The 26,961-nt window shown below is 43.3% G+C and overlaps 1 protein-coding gene across 25 annotated transcripts in view; it reads left to right on the top strand.

Moving 5' to 3' along the window:
- Positions 1-816: 816 nt before the first annotated feature.
- Positions 817-26,961, top strand: part of MARF1 (meiosis regulator and mRNA stability factor 1) — a 50,242-nt gene continuing 24,097 nt past the window's right edge. For 2 of the 25 annotated variants that reach the window (XM_055253363.2, XM_063623703.1), the window contains exons 1-13: positions 817-1,078; positions 5,135-5,336; positions 8,710-9,396; positions 10,124-10,298; positions 11,215-11,441; positions 13,550-13,667; positions 14,525-14,697; positions 19,192-19,620; positions 19,823-19,980; positions 20,069-20,227; positions 22,143-22,335; positions 23,379-23,557; positions 24,752-24,832. In XM_055253363.2, coding sequence (XP_055109338.1) covers positions 5,193-5,336; positions 8,710-9,396; positions 10,124-10,298; positions 11,215-11,441; positions 13,550-13,667; positions 14,525-14,697; positions 19,192-19,620; positions 19,823-19,980; positions 20,069-20,227; positions 22,143-22,335; positions 23,379-23,557; positions 24,752-24,832 — 2,723 coding nt within the window. In that variant the 5' untranslated portion in view covers positions 817-1,078; positions 5,135-5,192. Of the gene's footprint in view, positions 1,079-1,484; positions 1,643-5,134; positions 5,337-8,709; positions 9,397-10,123; positions 10,299-11,214; positions 11,442-13,549; positions 13,668-14,524; positions 14,698-19,191; positions 19,621-19,822; positions 19,981-20,068; positions 20,228-22,142; positions 22,336-23,378; positions 23,558-24,751; positions 24,833-26,961 lie in introns of those variants that run through there. The other 23 variants (XM_055253369.2, XM_063623704.1, XM_063623700.1 and 20 more) reach the window with 21 other exon arrangements.

Consider the following 26,961-nt stretch of genomic DNA (forward strand, 5'->3'; position numbering starts at 1 on the left):
AATAGTAATCAGCTGGTAGTTTCAGAAATCACCCTTTTGCTGAGTCTTAAAATTTTTTTTATTCCAGGGAAACGTGAAGATTGTGGGGCCCTATTTTTTTTTTTTTTTTTAAAGCAAACCACACAGCATATCTGGCCACCTAAAACACAAAGTGTTTGAAACTAACCATAAGATCTCCTTTCTGCTTGCCCAACCTGTCACTGGAAACGCAGTATTCATTTGTAACCAGCTTTGGAGCAGAGCTTTTAAAAATAACGTTTTCTTGCTGCAGTCCCCCAAAATCTCTTGATTCTTGGTGGCAATGTCCAGTTGAGTCTTTCCACACACTGTATTTTTGCCAGCTGGCTCGCAACTTTGCGAGAACTCCGAGGGACCTCGCAGGAAGCCGGGTTGGCAGTTATTTTTTTCTCCACTTGCCACTACGTTGCACTAGATTTAGGATGCTGGGGAATATGCGCCATTCAGTTTTTAAAAATAAAGTAGGACCATCATGTGACGAGACCCGAGAGAGGAAAAAAAAAAAAGCCGAAGATATCGGGTTTTTCATTGAAATCACGTTCAAATCGCCTTCCCTCCAAAGCCTGAAAGAGCTGAATTCTATTAAATCCTGGTTGGCAGGTTTTTTCCTCGGGTCCACGTCACGAGCTCTCACTCTCCGCTTCAAGGTTCCTTTCGACTCCACAACGTGAAGCCAGGGGGAAGGCCTCCTTAAACTGGGGGTTTTCGCCAAAAAAGCCAGGGTCACCCCCCGGGAAAGTCCCTATTTAGGGGTTTATCGGGAGGGGACTGAGCCTGACGAGGCTGCAGGGCCGCGAGGCCCCGCCCCCCCCGGGGTTCCCAGCATGCCCCGCGCGGACAGGATGCGGCGGCGGAGGCGGGGCAAGGAAGGGGCGGGGTGAAGAGGAGAGAAGGGCGTCGGTTTTGCGACAGGGGCGGGGCGGTGCGGAAGCGGAAGTGGAGGGTGCGCTTGGCGGCGGCGGCGGGAGCTGCGGAGTCGGGAATCAAAACAAAGGGCCTGGGGGGGCGGGGGGAAGGCGGCGGGGCCGGAATGTGAGCGGAGGTGGAGCCGGCGGCAGAGGTGAGTTTGCAGACAGCCGTGCGACCAGACCCCGGCAGGCCCTGCTCCCAGGCCAGCGGGGCCGGACGGAGGACAGTGCCCCCTCTTTCCCCGCCTATTGCTGGTGGGATGGTGGTGGAGGGGGGAGGTTGGCTAACTGGGACGCGCCAGTTGGGCACCCCCACGAAAGAGTTGGCTTGTCTCCCTTTCGGGTCCATTCACTACTGTCACTGTTGGCGCCGCTGTTCCCCTTCGAGGGTATTTGGCTCCCCGCCTGCCCCTGTCTGACCCCTGGTGGGGCCCTCCAGGAGTGAAGTACACAGCTGGAAGGTTAAGAGAGAAGGAAAGGGGTGGGTGTTTTTGCAACGCACTCCGCCCTCCCTGGCCGTTTTGCATTCTCCTCGGCCTTTTAGCAACCCATAGGGTGTAGTCTCAGGGTTGACGGACAGTGTCTAGGGCTTCAGCCACTCTCACTAGTAGTTGTAACGCGACCTCGTGATACACCTTTTAGAGTTTCTCAAGCACCTTTCCGGTATTACCAAGAGCTGTCCAATTGCATTTGTATCTTTTGGACTTCTCTGAGCGGTAAATATTCTTCTGTTTTGCATATCGGTGTATTGAAACCTAAACTGTTTTCCTATTTATTAAGCTTTATTCGTTCAACAGTTATTTATTAAAATATGCCAGGCATTGTACTAAGGACAGGAGATGGAATAGTGAATAAGAAAACATAGTCTCTGCTGTCATGGAGTTTATATTCTAAATGGGGGAGAAAGATAATAAAATAAGCTAAAAAGGCCGTTTCGGACAGAAGAGCTATGGGGGAGAAAACGATAATGGGATGGGGTGGTGCGGGGTCAAGGACTAGATTGGGGGCTAAGGAAACAACATTTGCTAAATGTTCCCCGTGGATTATCTCATGTAATCCAAACGACGGCCTTGTAAGGTGGTTTCTATTATTATCACACCCATTTTAGAGATGGGATCTGAGGTTCAGGGAGGTTGTGAGTTGTCCAAAGCTGCACCGCAGTCGAATTGGAGACCAAAATGCAGACGGTCGACAGAGCCTATGCTCTCCTCACTGAAATTGCTTAAAAGACTTGGAGAGAGTGACAGAAAGGAGACTGTCGCTCAAGTCAAACAGAACCTGCTTTTGGCTACCTAAGTTGCTTCGTGGATAATATTTGGGAAATTTTCAGGGTGCAGGCACCTGAAAGTTTTTACTTTTAATCGCTTGTATTGAGCAGTATTGAAGGCACCTTGATGTAGTGGAAAGGGGGTGAACAAACCTAATTTTGTGTCAGGCTCACTACAAAACTTCATTAAGTTTCTTCTTCTTCTGCAAAAATGTAGCTAATTTCTCCCCTGTCTGTTTCACAGAATTATTGCAAAAATTATATAAGAGGATCCCACCTTCTGGGTTTTTTTCATCATTATATTCCTTGTGCCAAGCGCAGGCCTGCTGCATAGTAGATATTAAGTAAATATTTGCTGAATGAAGACATAAGTAATGTTAAGTGAAAATACCTTGTAAACTAGATTATACTGTGAATGTTAGCTCACTTTCAGGATTTGGCTTTGAAAAAGTTTGAGAGAATGTTTAAGTTATGAACACCGTGAATATCACAGATTCTTATGATTTTGAGAGGAGCTTTTTGGGGGACATAAAACCTGCATCTAATAGGAAAGACAAGAATCGTGATTTACTATCAGTGGTAGCAGTTAAATCCATCCCTGTCTCCAAATTAACCACTCCCAATAGTGTGTAGTAGGTAATGTTTACTTTGTATTTACAGAGTAGGGAGCATTTTGGTTGGCACAGGAGATACAGTGGTGAAAATAGACAGTGGGGTTCGTTTATCTAATTTTTTTTCTCTGTAATGCAGTGGCAGGGGAGAAATTACCCACATTTTGCATAGGAGGAAACAGAAACTTTTTTTTTTTTTTTTTTTTTTTTTTTTGAGAAGGAGTCTCGCTCTTTCACCCAGGCTGGAGTGCAGTGGCGCGATCTTGGCTCACTGCAGGCTCCGTCCCCCGGGGTTCACGCCATTCTCCTGCCTCAGCCTCTCCGAGTAGCTGGGACTACAGGCGCCCACCACCACGCCCGGCTAATTTTTTTTGTATTTTTAGTAGAGATGGGGTTTCACCGTGGTCTCGATCTCCTGACCTCGTGATCCGCCCGCCTCGGCCTCCCACAGTGCTGGGATTACAAGCGTGAGCCACCGCGCCCGGCCAGAAACAGAAACTTTAAAACAAAAATGTTTTTAGAGATGGAATCTCACTGTGTTGCCCACGCTGAAGGGCCAGTGGCACAATATAGTTCACTACAGCCTCAAATTCTTGGGCTCAAGAGATCCTCCTACCTCAGTCTCTCGTGTAGCTGGGACTAGGTGCATGCTGCCACACCATGCTAATTTTTTGAACTTTATTTTATTTTAGAGCTGTGATCTTGCTATGTTGCCCAGGCTGACAAAAGAGCCACCTAGTAAATATGGGCTTTGTGGGCCATACAGTCTCTTTGCAGAGACTCTGTTTGCAACTCTGCAATTGGAATGCAAAAACAGTCATAGGCAGTATTTAAGTGAATGAGTGTGTCTGTTTCCTAATAAAACTTTATTTATGGACCATGACATTTTAATTTCATGTAATTTTGTTTGTTTGTTTGTTTTTGAGACAGGGTCTCACTCTGTTGCCCAGGCTGCAGTGCAGTGGTGCAATCACAGCTCACTGCAGCCTTGCCTACACAGGCTTAGGTGATTCTTCCACCTTAGCCTCCTGAGTAGCTGGGGCTACAGGCATGCACCACCATGCTCGGCTAATTTTTTGTATTTTTTGTAGAGATGGGGTTTTGCCATATTGCCCAGGCTGGTTGGGAACTCCTGGGCTGAAGCAATCCACCCACCTTGGCCTCCCAAAGTGCTGGGATTACAGGCCTGAGCCACGGTGCCTCGCTTGCGTTTATTGTTAAAACCTGTAAGAGTGTTGTTGCCCTGGCATAGATATAACACATCTGCGACCTGAGATTTTTCTATCAGATTTTTGGTGGTATATCAGATTGCACTTTCATCATTAGTAAACTAAGAAATTGGTTCAATTTGTTCTATAGCAAATCAAATTCAAAGTCCACAGAGGCCACTTAGTTTGGACTTTTCATGCTCAGATCAAGGAAACAGTGCAAGAGGTTGCTCTTAAATCAATTTTAAAATCTTACATATAGTTGTCAGTGAGGATGTGGTGGTAGCTCTTTTACTCAGATTAGATGCTCTCTTCTGTTAACTTTTGACTTTCCTGAGCAGAGTCTTTAGGCAGAGAGAGCCAAAAAGAATTCAGAAAAACTGTAGAAAAAATTGATTCCAGCCAAGTGAGGAGGTGAAGTCTCACTCTGGAATATGCAAGTTTCCAAGATATGGCCACTTCTCTCAAGCATGGTTACATGTGGAAAGGAAGCAGGACTCATGGAGAGTTCATTTTTTATTTGAAGAACTATGAAACATGAAGAATGGCAGATTATAGATTTTTTTTAAAAATCAGATCGATAGTTAGATTTTAAGCATAAACAGAGTCAACCAAGTTTACCAAATTTTATTAACCTGTAATATGCTCTGGTATTCTTTTGTGTTTTTTTCTTTATTTTATTATTATTATTTTGTTTGTTAAGATTTGAATTGTTGGCCGGGCGCGGTGGCTAACGCCTGTAATCCCAGCACTTTGGGAGGCCGAGGAGGGTGCATCACTTGAGGTCAGGAGTTCAAGACCAGCCTGGCCAACTTGGTGAAACCCCATCTCTACTAAAAATGTAAAAATTAGCCAGGCATAGTGACGGGCTCCTGTAGTCCCAGCTACTCTGGAGGCTGAGGCAGGAAAATCGCTTGAACCCGGGAGACGGAGGTTGCAGTGAGCTGAGATCGTACCACTGCATGCCAGCCTGGGCGACAGAGCGAGACTTCCTCTCGAAACAAAAATTTGAATTGTTGAGAGCCATAGGACTGTAAATATAGCTGCGGTTTCACATTTTAGTATGTTGTAAAATTTGTACTTATGCAAGGAAATAACACAAATCTTACTCGTTCTTAACAGGGTGGAAGAATGAAAGAAAAGAAAGATGAAAGGATGTTGAATCACTTTGCATGGCTGTATGATGGAAGGAAAGGGAACTGAGAACTCCTGCAGTAGAACACGTGGATGGCTTCAACAAGATAATGATGCTAAGCCATGGCTTTGGAAATTCTCTAATTGCTTTTCTCGTCCTGAGCAGACGCTGCCACATAGTCCCCAAACGGTAACTATATGTAAGACTAAGGACGTAGCAGATTACTCATCCAAATAGATGAGAGAGGTCCATTTGGTCTGGGATACAGTCTCTTATCCTGGAGTCTGTGCCACATTTTTCTGTAGATCTTTCCTATATTGCCCCTTATACCACATTATAATGTGAGAGCACAGCACAATTTTTTAACTCCTCTATTTCACTCTGAGTAACAGTAGATGCCTTAAATATTTAATATGAAAATTTGGGAAAGATTTCTTTCTCGTTAAAGTCACAGGTAACAAAGACTAAAAATCCACATTGTGGAGTAAAATCAGAGGAAAGTACAAAATATGTTGTATTTTACTGTAGCCCTCTTGAGTTTTGAGTCTATAATCTAGGGAGGGTTGAGAAGAGCTTATCCACTGCCTGTTTTTTTTCTTTGAGATTTCTTTTGAATATTTACTTCTCAGTATACATTTATGTCTCTAACTTCTTGCTTACTCATTGTGATTTTGACATTTTCTTTTTTTTTTTTTTTTTTTTTGAGGTGGAGTCTTGCTGTGTTGCCCAGGCTGGAGTGCAGTGGTGCGATCTTGGCTCATTGCAACCTCTGCCTCCCGCGTTTAAGCAGTTCTCCTGCCTCAGCCTCTTCAGTAGCTGGGATTACAGGCCTGTGCTGCCATGCCTGGCTAATTTTTGAATTTTTGGTGGAGACGAGGTTTTGCCATGTTGGCCAGGCTGGTCTTGACCTCCTGACCTCAAGTGATCCTCCCGCCTCAGCCTCCCAAAGTGCTGGGATTACAGGCATGAGCCACCGTGCCCAGCCAATTTTGACATTTCCTGATTTCATTTCATGCACTCATGTTACCACCTTTCTATTTCTTATTTTCTGTTGTACTTGGGATTCAAGTGAGACTATACTATAATTTTATATAAGGGTATTAATAACTTTTTTTTATTTTATTTTTTGAGACGGGGTCTCACTCAGCTGCCCAGGCTGGAGTGCAGTGGCACGATCTGGGCTCACTGCAACCACTGTCCCCAGTTCAAGGGATTCTTCTGTCTCAGCCTCCCTAGTAGCTGGGATTACAGGCACCCACCATCATGCCCGGCTAATTTTTGTATTTTAGTAGAGATAGGGTTTCACCATGTTGGCCAGGCTGGTCTTAAACTCCTGACCTTAGGTGATCCACCTGCCTCAGCCTCCCAAGTGCTAGGATTACAGGCGTGAGCCACCGTGCCCGGCTGGGTATTAATAACTTTAAAAACCAGTTTAATTCTCTATTTTCTCTAGGTTTTCACTACATAGTTATCTTTGTTGCAAGACATCAAGTAATTTGGGTCATTTTAGTAGTGTTTTATTTTAGGGACAGTTGACAATGAGGGTTGACATCAAAAGCCAGGCTTCCTGGGATGGGGTGGTAGATCTGGTTCTCATGGAGTCACACAATTCAGAATTACACGGTCAACTTTACAGATCTTGAAACTCAATTTTGTCAGTGGCATGCAGAATGGAGTAGGTTCAGGGGATCAACTTATAGTAAGCCTGCCTCTATGAGCCTGATGTGTATAAATCAGAATACCGGTGTGTTAATTTGAGTCTGAACTATAATTACCAAGAGGGCAGTTCATTGGCTGGTCACCCCGTTGCTGTTACCTCCCTTTTAGGGAAAGTTTAGCTGAAAATTCACATTTCTTCCAGATGAGCCTATGCTCCCAGGTGAGTGTAGAATCACAGCAAAAGGAGTGGAATTGTAGGCGTCAGATGGACCCTCGTATGCTGTGAAGGGTGAGCACGTCTCAGTCACTGTAGCAGGGCCCCCTCTTCATCTTAATGTCTCTTGCAGTCAGCCTGTGAAGGCTGATGAGTTCAGTCCCCTTTCCGTGGCTAGGTACCGTGCCAGGTGGTCTATGTGCTCTATCTTATTTTATCCTCCTAGCAACTCTAGGAGGTATATTGTATTCCCAATTTATGGATGAGGAAACCAAAGTGTAGGTTAAGTAACTTACCCAAGGTCATACAGCTATTGAGTATCAGATTCTAACCCAGGTCTCTGCCACTGATGCTCTGCTCAGAACCTTTGTAATATACTGGCTTCCTGTGTCTGTGTTGGAGTCATGTGGCAAACTATTTGTCTTGCATCATTTTCTCAGATAGTTTTCTGATTTCTCTAAATCTTTTCACTGGCTGCAATATAATTGTCATTATGGCTTTAGGTCATGATATCTTAGGGTTTATGAAATGTCATCAGCAACATGGGTGGGCCATCTGGGTAGATGGCTGATCTCATCTATGTTTGAAACTTTACTCTTTTGCCGGGCGCAGTGGCTCACACCTGTAATCCCAGCACTTTGGGAGGCCGAGGCGGGCAGATCACGAGGTCAGGAGATCGAGACCATCCTGGCTAATATGGTGAAACCCCGTCTCTACTAAAAATACAAAAAATTAGCCGGGCGCGGTGGCGGGTGCCTGTAGTCCCAGCTACTCAGGAGGCTGAGCCAGGAGAATGGTGTGAACCCAGGAGGTGGAGCTTGCAGTGAGCCGAGATCGCACCACTGCAGTCCTGCCTGGGCGAAAGAGCGAGACTCCGTCTCAAAAAAAAAAAAAAAAAAAAGAAACTTTACTCTTTTCCTTTGGGGGATCTTACTAAAACCCCTTATGGCCTGACCACAGGAACTATTAAGTATTGTCCTCGGCCGGGCGCGGTGGCTCACGCTTGTAATCCCAGCACTTTGGGAGGCCGAGGCGGGCAGATCACGAGGTCAGGAGATCGAGACCACGGTGAAACCCCGTCTCTACTAAAAATACAAAAAATTAGCCAGGCGCAGTGGCAGGCGCCTGTAGTCCCAGCTACTCGGAGAGGCTGAGGCAGGAGAATGGCGTGAACCCGGGAGGCGGAGCTTGCAGTGAGCCAAGATTGCGCCACTGCACTCCAGCCTGGGTGACAGAGCGAGACTCTGTCTCAAAAAAAAAAAAAAAAAAGTATTGTCCTCAAACCACTGTGTGTGTTAGCCATCTTTATTGAATGCTGTTTGTGAGGGGTTGTTTTCATACTACGTATTTTGTGAGGCAAGGGGAAGTTATCAAAAGGAAGTTACTGAGGCGTGGTTGGGGAGGCATGGTGGCTGCTAAAGATGTAAACAGGCCCTCCCACCCCAGTCTGTTTGAATTCAGGAAGAATGTAGTCTTAATTTTAGTTGTGTGTTCCAGTGTTCACGTCCTGCAGACCTCTCTGAAGAATGTTCCTGGTTTTAGCTAACTGTGATTCCGTTTTGTTCAGTTATGATTTAGTGATGTAACAGAATAGAACACTATTTCTGTTTGTGCATGCAGTAAGATATGAGTAACCAAAAAACCACGGGCCTCATAAAATTAATTTATGTTCTGATTTTCTTTTCTCAGAAAGAGTACATGGAGAACAAGAAGGTTGCTGTGGAACTAAAGGATGTACCATCACCCCTTCATGCTGGCTCTAAGCTTTTTCCAGCAGTCCCACTTCCTGATATTCGTTCTCTTCAGCAGCCTAAAATACAGCTTTCTTCTGTCCCTAAAGTAAGCTGCTGTGCTCATTGCCCTAATGAACCCTCCACTTCGCCAATGCGTTTTGGTGGTGGTGGTGGCAGTAGCGGAGGTACCAATAGCTTGATTCACCCGGGCGCACTGTTAGACTCGCAAAGCACCAGGACAATCACGTGTCAGGTAGGGTCAGGGTTTGCTTTCCAGTCTGCATCTTCACTCCAGAATGCCTCAGCTAGGAACAATTTGGCAGGCATTGCAAGTGACTTTCCCAGCATGTGTCTAGAGAGTAACCTGTCTTCCTGCAAACACCTGCCCTGTTGTGGAAAACTCCACTTCCAGTCATGTCATGGTAATGTGCACAAGCTGCATCAGTTTCCGAGTCTGCAGGGCTGCACCTCCGCTGGCTATTTCCCCTGTTCTGATTTCACAAGCGGGGCTCCGGGGCATTTGGAAGAGCACATTTCACAGTCGGAGCTAACGCCTCACTTGTGCACCAACTCTTTGCACCTTAATGTGGTACCTCCGGTTTGTTTAAAGGGCTCACTTTACTGCGAAGACTGTCTAAACAAGGTTCGTATCTTTTTATTTCTTACGTCGGGTGCAGCTGAGGATTGAGGAATGACTTTTGAAGTGGATTTATCTTGAAAAGTCTTTGTTATACAGGGGGTTGAAGATTCTCCCATGGTATAGGGGAATCTCCCCATCAACATAATTTTTGGTGGTTCTGAAAGAAACAAAGGGTAAAATGGGAGATCATTCAAAAAAGTAGAGAGTCATTATTTTTGTAGTTTATACTTTTAGAGCCTCTTGTTGCAAATGAGGTTGGCAAAGCCTTCGTGTTCTATGTTTAAAGGCTAAAGCACAATGGATTTCTTATAACTTACATTCAACTTACACATGGGCCCATTCATGTAATGTAGATAACTGCGTGTTGTCTTTTTGCAATAATGTGGGAAACCTGAAACTTGGCCTCAGTCACACTGGTGTTCAAGTGAGACTTTACTACCCTTTATGTAAAGTATGTGTGAGGTCTTCGTTGCAGCAGACTCATGCCCCAGCATGTAAAGATCTGACCATGTGAATATCTTTCTTGATCATGTCAAGTCACTTCTGGAAATGAATTTATGAACTGATAGCTAATGGTTCTTGGAAAGATTATTTGAAAGTACGTTTTATTAGAGGCTAGCAAGTGGAAAGGTAAAACACTTAAGAGTGTGTTTTCAGTTGTTGTATATAACTCCAGCTTCTGAAATGATGTATCTGACACCTCCTCCTTTTTAAAAAAAATTTAAAACAGCCAGCAAGAAATAGCATAATCGATGCGGCTAAAGTCTGGCCAAATATACCACCTCCAAATACTCAACCTGCACCTCTTGCTGTCTCTCTGTGTAATGGCTGTGGAACCAAAGGAACAGGGAAGGAGACCACGTTGTTATTGGCGACCAGTCTAGGCAAAGCTGCTTCAAAATTTGGTAAATGACAGTATGGCATAAAATGTGCATATTTAAATAGCTTTCAATATCTGATACTAACATTGCATTTAATCACCTTTGAAGGATTCCTTATGGTTCTAAAGCTACTGTGCATGTGAGTCTCCAATTCCATATCTTGGTAGAAATCTTTTTATTATTATGGACCAGGAAGTCATTTGCCCTTTATGTTGGGCCGAGGCTATACACAGAAGCTGTGTATAGAAAAATTGGTAGTATATCAGGAGAAATGAAAGTGCTGGAAAAGACCTGGTGTCACCTTAGGTTGGAAATCACACTTGTTGATGGTATACTCCTTAGAAGTGCTTAGAATAATTTACTAATGGCTGATTAAAATCAGTATTTGAAAACCAAAGAGTTCTCAGTTAAAATAATTTCCCTAAAAGGTAGTTAATGTGACGTTTTGAAAACATTTTTAAAATATTAAATCAGATGTTAATGCAGCGTTAACTCAAAATCAACAACAGTAACAGCTTCACCCTTTGTCAGCTCCTCAGTGTTGGTTAATACCAAGTAGGTAGATAAGTGGGCTAAGCTTTGAAAGTCGGGTCCTGGAGCTGCAGTATCCGGTCAGTTAATGTGCTTGTGTTCAGAGAAGCATCACTGCTTAATGTCAGAATGGCTCATGCTTTGAGATGGATTTATTGTGGGCTTAAAGTCACTTGACTTTTAGATTTGTATTTGTCTTCTCCTGAAGAACAGGAATAATCTCTTAGAGTGATACTTTGACAGCTTGATTGCTTATTAGGTCAACCAGTGAGGTTTGTAGCCTTAAAACTTAGCATTAATTAATAATTTAGTTTTTCTACCACTAAGAATGATAGGTAGTTTATTATCTTGTTTTAACTTGCCATTTATTTTCCACTACAAGTAATTGAAAATGTTAACATTTCTTAAGGGTCACCAGAAGTTGCAGTAGCTGGACAGGTGCTAGAAAACTTACCCCCCATTGGAGTTTTTTGGGATATTGAAAACTGCTCCGTTCCCTCTGGCCGGTCAGCAACTGCTGTTGTGCAAAGAATCCGTGAGAAGTTTTTTAAAGGTCACAGAGAAGCAGAATTCATCTGTGTATGTGACATCAGTAAAGAAAACAAGGAAGTTATTCAAGAGCTGAATAATTGCCAGGTAAAAAAAAAAATTAATAATTTTAATCTATAGTAGAGGGATAAGTAGATCTATGTTTGTTTGTTTTGAGACAGAGTCTAAGTGTCACCCAGGCTGAAGTGCAGTGACGCACTCATGGCTCCCTGCAGCCTCGAACCCTGGGACCCCAGTGATCCTCCAACCTCAGCCTCCCAACTAGCTGTGATCACAGATGCACACCGTCATGCTCGGCTCCTTTTTTATTTTTCGTAGAGACGAGGTCTCCCTATGTTCCAACCAGAAACAGAAACTGAGAACCCATGACTGTATTCTCTCCCTTGGACACCCCTGGATGGCTTTCAGGATCTGGGGTTAGGTGATGGAGGCTCGTCTCAAACTCCTGCGATCAAGCAGTCCTCTTGCCTTGGCCTCTCAAAGTGCTGTGTGTGTGTGTGTGTGTGTGTGTGTGTGTGTGTGTTTGTTTTTGTTTTTAGAATTCTGATTGAAAATTTGTTTAATGATATTGCATTTGTGCCAGGTTTTCAAATAAAATAAATTAGCAAAAGATCACTTCCAAAGTACTAGAGATAATTTAATCATTCCTGTCTTTCAGTTATGCTCCCTAATTTATGCTTTAGTTCTATATTGGTATAATGGTTATATATGTATTATTTTCTTTGATTTTCATTACTGCTCTTTGAACCAGGCACGTAGAATATGTTATTTACAATTTACAAATTAAACTAAGGCCCTGAGAGGTGAAGAAACTTGTTTAAGATCACTTGGCCAGGAAGAGCAAGGATCTAAATCTAGATTTGTCTGACTCCCAGAGTCTGTGCTTTTAAGCTGAAACTAGAATTCGGGTCTTTTGACTCTTAGGTAATTAATTATATTGATAGTCCATATTGCTTGTCTAAAATGGTATACCCATGTTCTTTACAAAAACCAGCAAGTTATTATTGTGTATTGCAGGTGCCTGAGGCAACTTTCTCAAAATAAACCTTTCCTTCCTTTGGAGACTTATATGTGAGCCTGATAGTTTTAACAGAAATAAATGCATTTTACCTCCCTTAGGGGATATCCTCCCTTCTCTCTCCACCACCTAACCCCAGATCCTGGAAGCCATCCAGGGGTGTCCAAGGGAGAGAATACAATCATGGATTCTCAGTTTCTCTTTCTGGTTGGGCTAGTAAAGCACCTTCCTTATCTCTCTTTTCTGCTTATTAGTAGAGACAGAAACTAAAAACCATGGCTTCCAGCTGCTAAAAGCCTAAAACAAAACAAAACAAAACAGAAAACAACAACAAAAGGCGGGTTGCACAAGCTTGCATGGGTAGCATGGACAGTTGACATAAAACACAGCCTTAAATCTTATTTTATTTATCTGATCTTTACCACCTCCAAATTGTTGGCAGAAGCTATTAGAGCAAATTTAACTGAGTTCAAATTTCACTTCCTATTTTCTACTTATTTTCTGAAAGGAGGATGAAAGAAATGCAAAAACAGAAGATTGGAGATGAGAGCAGGGTTAGTCACAGACGCAGTTGATATCAAGAACCATTGTTGAGATTACTGAGATCTGTTGTGATTTTTTACCATTCCTAATAGTAATAAGAATTTTTTTTCTCAAGAATTACTTATTAAAATATGGGCAGACATCAGTGATAGACTGGATAAAGAAAATGTGGCACATACACACCATGGAATACTATGCAGCCATAAAAAAGAATGAGATAGTGTCATTTGAAGGGACATGGATGAAGCTGGAAGTCATTATTCTCAGCAAACTAATGCAGGAACAGAAAACCAAACAGTGCATGTTCTTGCCTTATAAGTGGGAGTTGAACACATGGACACAGGGAGGGGAACAACACACACTGGGGTCTGTCTGTCGGGGTTGGGGGAAGGGGAGGAAGAGCATTAGAAAAATACCTAATACATGTGGGGGCATAAAACCTAGATGATGGGTTGATAGGTGCAGCAAACCACCATGGCACATGTATACCTATGTAACAAACCTGCACGTTCTGCACATGTACCCCAGAACTTAAAGTATAATAAAATTTAAAAAATAAAAAATGTGGGCAGAATGTATAGCAATTTTCTAGCCTCAGCTCCTGCTTATTTACCCTTCTTATAAATTAATGCAGGTAACCGTTGCCCACATCAATGCTACTGCAAAGAATGCCGCTGATGATAAACTGCGGCAGAGTCTCCGCAGGTTTGCAAATACACACACTGCTCCAGCCACAGTGGTTCTTGTGTCAAGTAAGTACAGAAACATCTGCTAATTTCAGCTAAACTCACTGCGTGGGAAATTATCATAGAAGCCAGCAACATGTGAAAGTAAAATGTATCCCCAAAGAGGCTGAAGTACATGAGACATGTTTATGATTATTGTTGAGAACTGTTTAGAAAAAAAATTGGGTCTAGGTGGATTTCTGTGTTTCCTCCTTGGAACTTGAGTTATTGTGGGACCAGGTTTATTTTTTATTTTTATTTATTTATTTATTTATTTGAGATGGAGTTTCGCTCTTGTTGCCCAGGCGCGATCTCGGCTCACCGCAACCTCCGCCTCCCAGGTTCAAGCGATTCTTCTGCCTCAGCCTCCCAAGTAGCTAGGATTACAGGCATGCACCACCACGCCCAGCTAATTTTGTATTTTTAGTAGAGTGGAGGTTTCTCCAGTTGGTCAGGCTGGTCTCAAACTCCCGACCTCAGGTGATCCACCCTCCTCGGCCTCCCAAAGTGCTGGGATTACAGGTGTGAGCCACCACGCCTGGCCAGGACCAGGTTTATTAAAGAAAAAGGGTTTGTTTTTTTTTTTTTACCTTGTGGTCAGTATTAATAATTTTTAAAGTTTAAGTTAATTTTCAAATTTGAGTCTCCCCAACATACTTGCTTCTTTTTAATACTGAAAGTAACATATGTGTCTTGGAATTCTTTTGGTAAGATTGTCTTACATTCTTCTGATGTGAAACGTTTCTTTCCTAAGAAACGGGGGAAGCAATTTTGAATATAGTCCAGCCTTTCCTTTCTTCTCAGTGGGTGTCAATAGAGTTGTCTGTCTTTGTCAAGTGTTTCTAATGTTTGGGGATGGGGTTGGTCTGTACCTTTTCTTTCAGCTGATGTCAATTTTGCATTGGAACTTAGTGACCTGAGACACAGGCATGGTTTCCACATTATTTTGGTCCATAAAAACCAGGCCTCAGAAGCACTGCTGCATCATGCTAACGAGCTGATCAGATTTGAAGAGTTCATTTCCGACTTGCCCCCCAGGTTACCACTAAAAATGCCAGTAAGTGGGTTTGCGTTATTTTTGCCATTTTCCAATATTACGTTGTGGAGGCTGAAAGCCCATAATAAGGGGGTTGCCAGGCCCAGATGGGGCTGTTCTTTGTAAGAGGTGGGTTAGATTTTGAAGTAAGGCTTAGAAACCTTCGGTTCTTCTCTTACAAATATACAGATAATTGGTATGTATGAAGTTTGCTTTTATTTATTTCAAAATATCATATGAAATTGACTTGTAGATTTACCTTCCCAACTTGCCAGTGTCTTCAAAGCTAGCAGTGTTTTGTGTCAGGTGGATAGAAATAACGGATTAAAAGTCATGATTCTTTTTGCTTCCAAGTATTATGGGTAGAGAATATGGCGAGGGTTCTCACATACTTGTGTGGTTGGCGCCAAATAAGTGGAGTCATTGTGCATTTTTTTCGGTATTTAATCCTTGCGCTTCAGCGGGCCTCTGAGTCTGTGCTTTCTATTGTGCATTCTCTGTGGTGCATGGACACAATTAGCAGGAGCGGTTATTGCTCTACCGGTGTGTAGCCTGTTTAAGCCATATACTGAGAGGAGGGTGTGAGCACATTTCCAGGACTATCATTTCTGATAGACTTGACTTGGGATAAGAATGTTTATTGCATTGCTGAGCTGTGTTTAAGCTGTTGGCGAATACATGTGTAACTCTGAAAGAATTAATCATAATGGAGAAAGAGCCATGGTGTGGGTGATCCAGGAGAGTGGGCAATCCCATACATTAAATGCAGTCTTCACATATCATTTAATAACTGAGAGTTACAGAAGTACATTAGAAATGATCTCATGCAAAGTCTTCATTTAAGGGAGAAAGAAATCAGCTCTTAGAAAAAGTAAACGGGTCATCGGTGATTGCAGCAGCTAAGAGACTGGGCCCCGGGCATCCTGATCCCAGCATTTGCCTGCTAGTCCCCTGTGTCCCCTGATACCCAACAAGCCCTGCGGTCTGGCTTAAGATGAAACTCATGCTATGGACGGTTCAGAGTTGTGGATACCAGAGGCTTATCCAGGGAGTAAACATACAGGCCTTACCTTAATCTTTCCTAACTCACCTTTGTCATTACTTGTTTTTAGTCACTTGGCTGTAGTTACGTTTCTTCCCTTCTGCTTCTGTTTGATGGTCACTTTTCTAACTTTGAAGGCCTTAAGTAAATACAGTGTTTTTTTCCTGGGAGGTGAAGGTTGCAGTGAGCTGAGATCGCGCCACTGCACTGCAGCCTGGTCGACAGAGCGAGACTCTGTCTCAAAAAAAAAAAAAAGTAAATGTAGTGTTTTAGGTAAGAACTTGCCCACTTTGGAGATTCTTATTCCTTATGGTTAAAAAAAACCAAAACGATGTTTTGATAATTCAAAACATTTAGTCTTGCTGGATGTTTTTTCCCATCCACTAGAGTGATAATTTAAGATACGTTTCTTTTTATGTTCTTTAGTCTATTCCTTTAATTTTAGTAAATTAAACATATATTGGTACTGCCTGGGTTTTGAGTCCCAGGTGTCATAGGAAAAGTGTAGATTTTGTTGATAATTGGTCAGTACCCTTCAAATAAAAAAAGCTTCTGATTAAAAAAGTATGGTGTGGGCCGAGTGAGGTGGCTCATGCCTGCAATCCCAGTACTTTGGGAAACTGAAGTGGGCAGATCACCCATCACCTGAGGTCAGGAGTTCCAGACCACCCTGGCTGACGTGGCGAAACCCCATCTCTACTAAAAATACAAAAATTAGCCAGGTGTGGTGGTGGGCACTGGTAATCCCAGCTACTTGGGAGGCTGGGACAGGAGAATCACTTGAACCTGAAAGTGGAGGTTGCAGTAAGCCAAGATCACACCACTGCACTCCAGCCTGGGTGACAGAGTAGACTCTGTCTCAAAAAATAAAAAAAAAAAGAAAAGTATGGTATGATCATTGTAAAAACAAACAAAACACAGTATTTAGAAATGTGGAAAGTGAAAACCCCATAATTCTACCCTCCAGAAGTAACAACTGTTAATATTTTGGTATTGCCCTCCAGATTTAAAAACTGTACGTTTAAAAAAAAAATGTGTCACATATACAGTGTTCTGCGGCTTTTGGAAAAAAACTTTATGTCAGAGCTTGGATGTCTTTTCATGTTAATATAAGTCTGCCACATTTTAAAAACCAGAATTTTGGTTTGAAAAGTACTTGTATGTCTGGTCTTTATTTAACCAGTCTATCTGTTAGTGGACATTTTGTTTATACCCAGTTTTGTGTTTTGTTTTGTTTTGTTTTTTACCATTTCCAGCAAGGTAATTTATATCTTTAGGCTCCTGGGCTGACATACCATAGGGTAATTTCCAAGGCATAAAAGTTCTGGGTTAGAACTTTACTAGCAAGATCCATGTCATCCTCCAGGAAGGTGGTACTAATTTACACTCATGAGAGTGTCTGTTTTAAATGTTTGCCAGGCCAATAAGTGAAAAACGGCATCATCTTATAATTGGCTTTTAAATTAATCTTTAACACAGTGCAAAATATCCTTTTATGATTATGGTTGTTTGCTCTTTATTTCTTCTGTAAATTGTTCACATCCTTTGCCTGTTAGTGATTTCTCTTATGGTTTCTGGATTTAACCCTTTATATAATTATCTTAAGTTTTCTCCTGGTGCTTTAATGATTCTACTTTTTAGAATATTATTCTTATTCTTATTTTAAAAAAAATTTTTTGAGACTCTGTCACCCAGGCTAGAGTGCAGTGGCGTGATCTCTGCTTACTGCAGCCTCCACCTCCCGGGTTCAATTGATTCTCCTTCCTCAGCCTCCCAAGTAGCTGGGATTACAGGCGCCCGCCATCACGCCTGGCTAATTTTGTATTTTTAGTAGAGAGGGGGTTTCACTGTGTTGGCCTGGCTTGCCTCGAACTTCTGACCTCAGGTGATCACCTGCCTTGGCCTCGCAAAGTGCCGTGATTACAGGCGTGAGCCACCATGCCCGGCCTCTGGCTAGTTTTTTGTAGACGAGGTTTCACCATGGCCAGGCTGGTCTTGAACTCCTGACCTCAGGTGATTCACCTGCCCCGGCCTCCCTAAGTGCTGGGATTAGAGGAGTGAGCCACCACGCCTGGCGATTTTTAAAATTTTTTAAATAGAGATGGGGGTCTCACTGTGTTGCCCAGGCTGGTTTTGAACTCCTGGGCTCAAGTGATCTCCCCACCTCGGCCTCCCAAAGTGCTGGGATTACAGGCATGAGCCACTATGCCTGGGCAGTTCGTTTGTTCATTTGTTCGTTGGTTCGTTCTCTCTCTCTCTCTCTTTTCTTTCTTTTTCTCCAGTTCTACTTCTTTCTTTTTTTTTTTTTTGACAGAATCTCGCTCTGTCGTCCAGGCCGGAGTGCAGTGATGCCATCTCAGCTCACTGCAACTTCCGCCTCCCGGGTTCAGGCAAATTATTCTGCCTCAGCCTCTAGAGTAGCTGGGATTACAGGTGTCTGCCACTAATGCCCAGCTGATTTTTTTTGTATTTTTAGTAGAGATAGGGTTTCACCATGTTGGTCAGGCTGGTCTCCAACTCTTGACCTCAGGTGATCCACCTGCCTTGGCCTCCCAGAGTGCTGGGATTACAGGCGTGAGCCACTGTGCCAGGCCAAGTTCTGCTTCTTAATACATAAATTTCAACTTATCTGGAAGAATTATGATACCCACTGCCAAATAGAACTTCCAGCCTGAGTACTGGCAATCTGCTGTTGAAGGTGAACAGGCTCTAAATTGCTGGGTTTTAAAAAAAAATTTTTTTGCTTAAGCCTATAGCACCTAGTATTCCCAGGCATTCTCCTATGCAAAAACCAACCAGGACTGACCCTGCTCACCTTCTGGCTCTAACTTTATAAGTTATTATTCAGCAGACCTGCAGAATAAATAGACTTTTAGCAACTTCATTGAGATATGATTTACATAGTACAAAATTCAGTTCTTTTAAGTGTACAATAATTTTTAGTAAATTGAGTTGTACAATTTTAGAATATTTCCGTCACCTCAGTAAGATCTGTTATGCTAATTTATAATTAATCCCCTTCCCCACTCCCAGGCACTACTAATCTTTCTGTCTCTGTAGATTTGTATTTTCTGCGCACTTTATAGAAATGGAATCATACAGTATACAGACTTCTGTGCCTAGCATATTCTTTTTTATTTTTATTTTTTGAGACAGTGTCTCACTCTGCCACTCAGAGTGGGGTGCAGTGGCACAGTCACTCCAGCCTCAATCTTCCTGGGCTCAGGTAATCCTCCCACCTGAGTAGCTGGGACTGTAGGCATGCACCACCATGCCCAGCTAAAGCATATTCTTTAAAACAATATTCAGTTACTTTGTCAACACTAAATAATTTACCCTCTCCCGTCTAAATCACTGTCATCTTCTCTCCAAAGTTGTTAACTGAAGTTTGGAGGTCACCCATTGTTCTTATTTTGAAATTGAATGTGTGCCTTTGAGTTAACCTGACATAACACTTCTTTCCTCTGTATTAGCAGTGCCACACTCTGCTCTATGTTTATAACCTACCAGCAAATAAAGATGGCAAGAGCGTCAGCAACAGGCTCAGACGCCTGTCCGATAATTGTGGTGGGAAAGTGCTGAGTATCACAGGCTGCAGTGCAATTCTCCGCTTCATAAACCAAGATAGTGCAGAGCGTGCTCAGAAGCGAATGGAAAACGAAGATGTCTTTGGTAATAGGATCATTGTGTCATTTACTCCAAAAAATAGAGAACTCTGTGAAACAAAGAGTTCAAATGCAATTGCTGATAAAGTGAAGTCTCCCAAAAAACTTAAGAATCCAAAATTGTGCCTCATCAAAGATGCAAGTGAACAATCTTCCAGTGCCAAAGCCACGCCTGGAAAAGGGTCACAGGCAAATTCTGGATCTGCTACAAAAAATACAAATGTTAAAAGTTTACAGGTAATTTTGATACCTCTTGCTTTCTGAAGTTTATGGTAGGTTTGGTTTCTTCATTTCTGTGTTTTATGTGCCTGCTTGCTTTTGGCATGTCCCTTTTTGATTTCAGTGTTTGATGATACTCAGAGTCAGTCGTTTTCTGTAAAGGATCTAACACATCTTGGGTACTTAAAATTTAAACCCCACTGTGCTTGTGTCTTTGAAGGAGCTGTGCCGCATGGAGTCAAAAACTGGTCATAGAAACAGTGAGCACCAGCAAGGTCACCTGAGGCTGGTCGTACCCACTCATGGTAACTCAAGTGCTGCAGTGCTGACGCTGAAAAACTCGGGAGTGGCAGAACCCGTTTACAAAACCAGTCAGAAGTATGTGAAACTACTCTTTCTCATAGCTGCTTCTTGAATGTGAAGGAAGACATATGACCTTTTGTTTTCAATTTTCCCCTTCTGTTAGAAAAGAGAACCTCAGTGCCCGAAGTGTTACCAGTTCTCCTGTAGAGAAAAAAGATAAAGAGGAGACCGTATTCCAAGTGAGTTACCCGTCTGCTTTTAGCAAGTTAGTTGCATCCAGGCAAGTCAGTCCTCTGCTCGCATCTCAGTCTTGGTCTTCTAGGTGAGTCCAGCTTCTTGACCCATGGGGGTGGTTACATGTAATAGGAAGGATTATGAAATAGTATGTTTGTTGAAAAGAATTCAGATAGTGCTGAAATGCACAAAGTAAGTCTCCCATACTCTTCTGCCAGTTCCCCTCTCCTCAGGTAATCATCATTAACATTTAGGGGCAATGCTTTCACCATTTCTTCTTCCTCCATCTGGAAATTGTGGTAAGCAGAGGTCAGAAAGAGAAGCCTGTTGGAGAGTCCCTGGCCAGTGCTGGTAGGCATGTTAAGATGTCCCTGTGTTCGCTGTGTTGAGGAAAAAGCCCAAACGAGCCGTGCTTTGGTGGTTCTGATTCATATGGTTCTGTATAGGAGCTATTTGGAAGTAAAGTTTTCTGTAAACCACGGTAATTACTGCTATCTCTCACACCAAGGAATTCTTGAGGCTTGGGAGACAGAGAAGCTGTAAGGCTGTGTTGCATTCCCATGAGCTCCTTTTAGCATTGTGTTTGTTCTGCTGAGTTGGTGGCAAATCACTGTAGAAAGTGACTATGGATCAGCCGGCCACGGTGGCTCACGCCTGTAAACCCAGCACTTTGGGAGGCCAAGGCGGGCAAATCATGAGGTCAGGAGATCAAGACCATCCTGGCTAACACGGTGAAACCCCATCTCTACTAAAAATACAAAAAATTAGCCGGGCGTGGTGGCAAGTGCCTGTAGTCCCAGTTACTCGGGAGGCTGAGGCAGGAGAATGGCATGAATCTGGGAGGTGGAGGTCACAGTGAGCTGAGATCGCACGACTGCACTCCAGCCTGGGTGACAGAGCGAGACTCCATCTCAAAAAAGAAACAAAAGAGAAAGTGACTATGGATCTATAAAATTACATCTAAAAAGCCACATAAAAGTTTTCCTTATGTGCAGAAAGAACTGCAACATGTGAGCAAGAATGTTTAACTCTTTCAGAGCCACAGAGGAGGTTAAACGCCTTAAATTGGTATCACAGGCTGATTTCCTAAGGATAATGCACAAAGCAGAAGGCTAATTCATCAGGACTGCCTCTAATTCCTGCCTTTAGCTTTAACCCAAAGGAAGAATATTTGATATTAATTGGTTGGCGGTAATTAGGGGTCAGTAGATAGTACTTTTGACAATGCCTGAAATCAGTGTGTATTTAAGATTAAAAACACACCTGGGGCTGGGCACGGTGGCTCACGCTTGTAATCCCAGCACTTTGGGAGGCCGAGGCGGGCAGATCACAAGGTCAGGAGATCGAGACCATGGTGAAACCCCGTCTCTACTAAAAAAAAAAAAAAATTACAAAAAATTAGCCAGACGTGGTGGCGGGTGCCTGTAGTCCCAGCTACTCGGAGAGGCAGAGGCAGGAGAATGGCGTGAACCCGGGAGGCGGAGCTTGCAGTGAGCCAAGATTGCGCCACTGCACTCCAGCCTGGGCGACAGAGTGAGACTCCGTCTCAAAAAAAAAAAACAACACCTGGGCACAGTGGCTCAGGCCTGTAATCCCAGCCCTTTGGAGGCTGAGACAGGTGGATCACTTGAGATCAGGAGTTTAAGACTAGCCTGGCCAACATGGTGAAACCCCATCTCTACCAAAAATACAAAAAATTAGCTGGGTGTAGTGGTGCATGCCTGTAGTCCCAGCTACTGGGGAGGCTGAGACAGGAGAATTGCTTGAACCTAGGAGGTGGAGGTTGCAGTGAGCCGAGATCGTGCCATTGCACTCCAGCCTGGGTGACAGAGCGAGACTCTGTCTCAAAAAAAAAGATTGAAAACACGTTTGAAAACCAAATGTTTGGTTTGGTTGTGTTGTGGGAAAGCTGCTTCTGTATATAGTTTCAAACAAAGCCTAAATGATAAAATCTAAATATACAGAACGGTTTTTTAAAATAATCTCAATATGTGTGTTTTAAGCAGGAGTATGTCTCCAAACCTTTTTAACAGAGCATCCCCGCTTGCTTTCAACATTGCAAATTCGAGCACCGAAGGCGACTGCCCAGACCCATTTGCAAATGGTGCTGATGTCCAAGTCAGCAACATAGACTACAGATTATCCCGGAAGGAGCTGCAGCAGCTCCTGCAGGAAGCATTTGCCAGGCATGGCAAGGTAACTTTTTCCCTCTTGTGCTTGCTTTGTTGTACTCTTTGATGGAGTTTCTAGTCAAGAGGACCTAATTTGATATGCATAACCACAGCCAGGATAGAAGTGTGACTGAACAAGTTTGAACTCCTTCCTTTTCCCTTTGGTCTGCCCAGGGTGGTGCTGTGAATCCAGTTTTTACAATATAGCCCCAGAGAGCAAGACACCTAGCAGTGAGAAGCTCTTCTCTTAGGCAGAAGTTGAAATGGCAGTTTGTGGCCAGGCATGGTGGCTCATGCCTGTAATCCCAGCACTTTGGGAGGCCGAGGTGGGCAGATCACCTGAGGTCATGAGTTTGAGACCAGCTTGGCGAGTGAAACCCCGTCTCTACTAAAAAAAAAAAAAAAAAAAAAAAAAAAAAAATATTAGCTGAGCGTAGTGGTACACGCCTGTAGTCCCAGCTACTTAGGAGGCTGAGGCAGGAGAATTGTTTAAACATGGGAGGCAGAGGTTGCAGTAAGCTGAGATCGCGCTGCTGCTCTCTGGCCTGGGCGACAGAGTGAGACTCCCATCTCAGTAAAAAAAAAAAAAGGCAATTTGATGAGTAAAACACTGATGGATTTTAGTTAGCTCTTCCTGCTGAAATACAGGTAGGATTCTAAAATAATGTTGGCTGGTCTTGTTTGTGTCTTATTATATTTGACTCATTTTTTAGGTGCAGTTTTGCTAAAAATGCACCTTTTTAGTAGATTCTTAAAAATGGCCGTGCCCTGGGTTTTGTAGAGTCTGGAAAAGACCCCAAAGACTCTTTCCATGTGTTGGCCCCTGAGCCTGCCTTGGAAACCTGTGTGTGCCAGAGCACACAGGCAGGCCGGGCCAGTGTCACATCTCTGAAGGTCACCCCATCCTCACTTACTTACGTCCTGGTTAGCAGAAGAGCAGAGTTCAGACATACTCCTTCATGGAAGCACTGCAGTCGACAAACGTGTTCCTTCATGGTTCACCTTCAGTTTTAAGACGACAGGGTTCTGGGCAGACATAGCATTCAGTTTTCCCTTTTCCTGTTGTAGGTGAAGAGTGTTGAGCTCAGCCCCCATACAGATTATCAGCTCAAGGCTGTTGTGCAAATGGAAAACTTACAAGATGCGATTGGTGCAGTGAATAGCCTCCACAGATACAAAATTGGCAGCAAAAAGATCCTAGTCTCACTTGCCACTGGGGCTGCCAGCAAATCACTCTCTTTACTGAGGTAAGAAACAAGCAAGCTGTTTATTTCAGGAAATAACATTTGACCCAGAAATAATTTTAGAAATAATACAAATAGATCACATTCCCACCCTCCTTGTGATGATTGCATGTGGAATAATGCTTATTCTAGATTGATACAGTTAGAAACAAGCCATTTGACCCTTGTATAAGTCATTAATCAAAGGTGGAATACAGCTTAAACTTGACAGGCACTTGGGAGTAAAATAATACGCAACCTGTTCAAACAGATTCTAAAAATAGCAGACCCCTACAATAAAAGTTTATAAGCCTGAAAAGTCTAAAGTATTACCTTGAGATCTTAGTAGAAGGTAGATTTGTGTGTAAAGACTAGATCTACAAATCTCCAAGCTCTCCATTTGCGGATATATCCTTAGTGTCAAATAGATACTCAGCCCCATAAGTCTACCTTAAGACTCTATCAGTCTCAAGCATCTGGTGATGGTTTTATTCATAGTAAGATGTGATACTTCTTTGGGTCTCCCTGTTTTGGGGAGTCTGGCAAAACAGGACCCAGTCCTGAATGTCTCCTTGGATGATCAGAGATCTTTTTTGTAACCTGTACTTCACTGTTACTTAAATTACGAGTTACGGGTTTTTTTTTGTTGTTGTTGTTCTTAGAATAAAAATGATGCTTATTGAAGAAAATATGGAAAGTTTAGAAACATAAAAGAAGCAGGGGAAAAAAACCATCCACAGTCCTATGGCCCAAAGCCAATTGCACTTAACAGTTTGGCATTTTCTTTTTGTTTTGTTTGGATTTTTTTCCTTTGAGCGTTTTTTGGTGCCTCTTGGTTTTTTAAAACCGTAGTTGAGATTATGTTGTATTCAGTTGCGTATCCTTACCTATGGGAACGCCAATCACATATATCTAACAGCAGTGTGGCAGGAGATATTTAAGCTCTTCTCCCTTTTGCTCTGAATTAATCATGCTTTTCTGCTCCACTGGTGTGGAAAACCCTGTGATTGAAACTAATTCTAGTGTGTAATGTAATCTTCTTTCATTGCCTTGTCCCTAAAATCCTTTCTTTAAATTTTTCTGGAAAATACATTCTGACATACCAGAAATTGGTAAATTTATTTTGCATATGCACTGGGTTAATTTTATGAACTCTGTTTATACAACTTGTAATATGGAGGAAATGGTCTGTTCCCTAATCAAACTTCTGTCTTACAGTGCAGAAACAATGTCTGTTCTTCAGGATGCCCCTGCCTGTTGCCTGCCTCTGTTTAAATTTACAGATATCTATGAAAAAAAGTAAGTTAGGTATATTTTTTCTTTATCCAGTCAGTACTGATTGGTGACTTACATGCACAAAACCATGGTAATGAGTCTTGAGGAACTTGAGCCTCGTGGAGGAGAGGAGACAGAGACACTGGCATTCAGATTTACATGTCAGTGAATATTTAGCAGACAGTTTTAACACGTCTTTTATTTTTAACAAAGTTAGACCTTTGGTCCTCAGTGCTGTGCTTTTTATCCCCTAATTGACTAGTTTTAGTTTTTTTTGTTTGTTTGTTTTGTTTTTTTAAATATTTTTGGAGACAGGGTCTCGCTCTGTTGCCGAGGCTAGAGTGCAGTGGCAGAATCTCAGCTCACTTCAACCTCTGCCTCCCGAGTTCAGGTGATTCTCATGCCTCAGCCTCATGAGTAGCTGGGACTACAGGCATGTGCCACCAAGCGTTGCCAAGTTTTTGTATTTTTAGTAGAGACAGGGTTTCGCCATGTTAGCCAGGCTGGTCTTAAACTCCTCACCTCAAGCGATCTGCCCACTTCAGCCTCCCAAAGTGCTAGGATTACAGGTGTGAGCCACTGCGCCTGGCCAAGTTTTAGTATTTATTGGATGAACATTTTTAAGCACTAGACTATAAGCTCCAGGACAGCAGGGACTGGCTCTGCCCTAATACTGTATCCTAAGCACCCAGCCCATAGTAGATGTTTAGCAGGGACTAGTGAGTGCAAGACCAAGGCACTGCAGAGAAGGCAAAACTGGGCAAGACTTAGGTCTTCTTCTTGAGGAGCTTATGTCTAGCGGGAAGAGAAAATGCTCATGAATCCTTATGGACAGTGAAGAAAACTGATTGGAAAGGAGGAAAAAAGGCTTTGAGAACACAGAGGAGGGGAAGAACGAGGAACTTGGCCATTATCCCACAGGTAATAGGGAGCCACTGAAGTGCTGGAGGAAGGAGGGGAGGGGAAAGGTGTGGTGATGGGAATCACGCTGCAGGAAGACTCTTCTCGTAGCAGTGGTGTCTGAGAGGGCACGAACAGGGGAGAGAAGGAGGCAGAGAGGGAAAGTGCTACATCAGTCCAAATTCAGAGCAGATACTGTTGGGACAGAACTCGATGTTACAGAAATGTCAAATGTCATTGAAACTAGAGTGGGTAACTAATTTCTTTTATTAAAAAAATTTTTTTTTGAGACAGAGTCTCACTCTTGTCACCCAGGCTGTAGTGCAGGGGCACGACCCTAGCTCACTGCAGCCTCAGACTTCTGGACTCAGATGATCCTCCCATCTCAGCCTTTTGAGTAGCTGGGACCACAGGCATCTGCCATCGTGCCCAGTTAATATTTTTTTATTTTTGTAGTGAGGGGATTTTGCTATGTTGCCCAGGGTGGTCTTGAACTCCTCGCTTCGAGCCGTTCTCCCTCCTCGGCCTCCCAAAGTGCTGGGATTACAGGCACAAGCCACCACGTCCAGCCAGAGTGACTAGGTTTATGTAGCAAGCAAGGTAAAAGGGAGAGGTCATTTTGATTCTGAATGTTTTGCCTTGCATGACTGGGATGATGGTTGCACAGTTAAACTGGAAAGAGGGAAATAAAGCATGACGAGGAGGTACAGCAAGTTTTTGGTCTTGGTTTTGGACATTAAGGTTTTAGGGGCCGTTGGAGTAGCTGGGTGGAGAGGTCACATAGTCTTCTGCACATTGAGGGGCTTCTTTGGGAGAGAAGTAGGCTCTGAAGATAGGGCAGTCATTTGCCTTCAAGACGATTAGGACAGACTAGAGAGCAGATAAGGTTGGGAGTGGGGAGGAGAAATAGAGGACAGGAATGGATGGAATGCCACCAGGGCCAGGGATGTGGGTGAGCACCCAGGATGTGTGCCAAGAGAGCACATCAGGAATGGGGGGATCCAAGGCCATGAGGAAGTGCATGAGGTATGGGGATGAGGCAGAGGCCGCCGATAACTTTTGAGTCATCACTACAGAGTCCTGTGGCTAAAATCCAGGAGGGAAGGGGCTGAGAGACTTGGAGGTAACACAGCAGAAGCAGCTCCTGAGCAGCTGGATGTTTCCATTGCAGGGACGGGAGGGTACGAGACTGAGAATGAGAGTACAAGGGAGAGTGTGTCTCTCCAGGAGGTGGAAGAGGACCAGGGGCTGGT

Source organism: Symphalangus syndactylus, chromosome 18 (genome assembly GCF_028878055.3).
Source record: "Symphalangus syndactylus isolate Jambi chromosome 18, NHGRI_mSymSyn1-v2.1_pri, whole genome shotgun sequence".
NCBI classification, from domain to species: Eukaryota; Metazoa; Chordata; class Mammalia; order Primates; family Hylobatidae; genus Symphalangus; species Symphalangus syndactylus.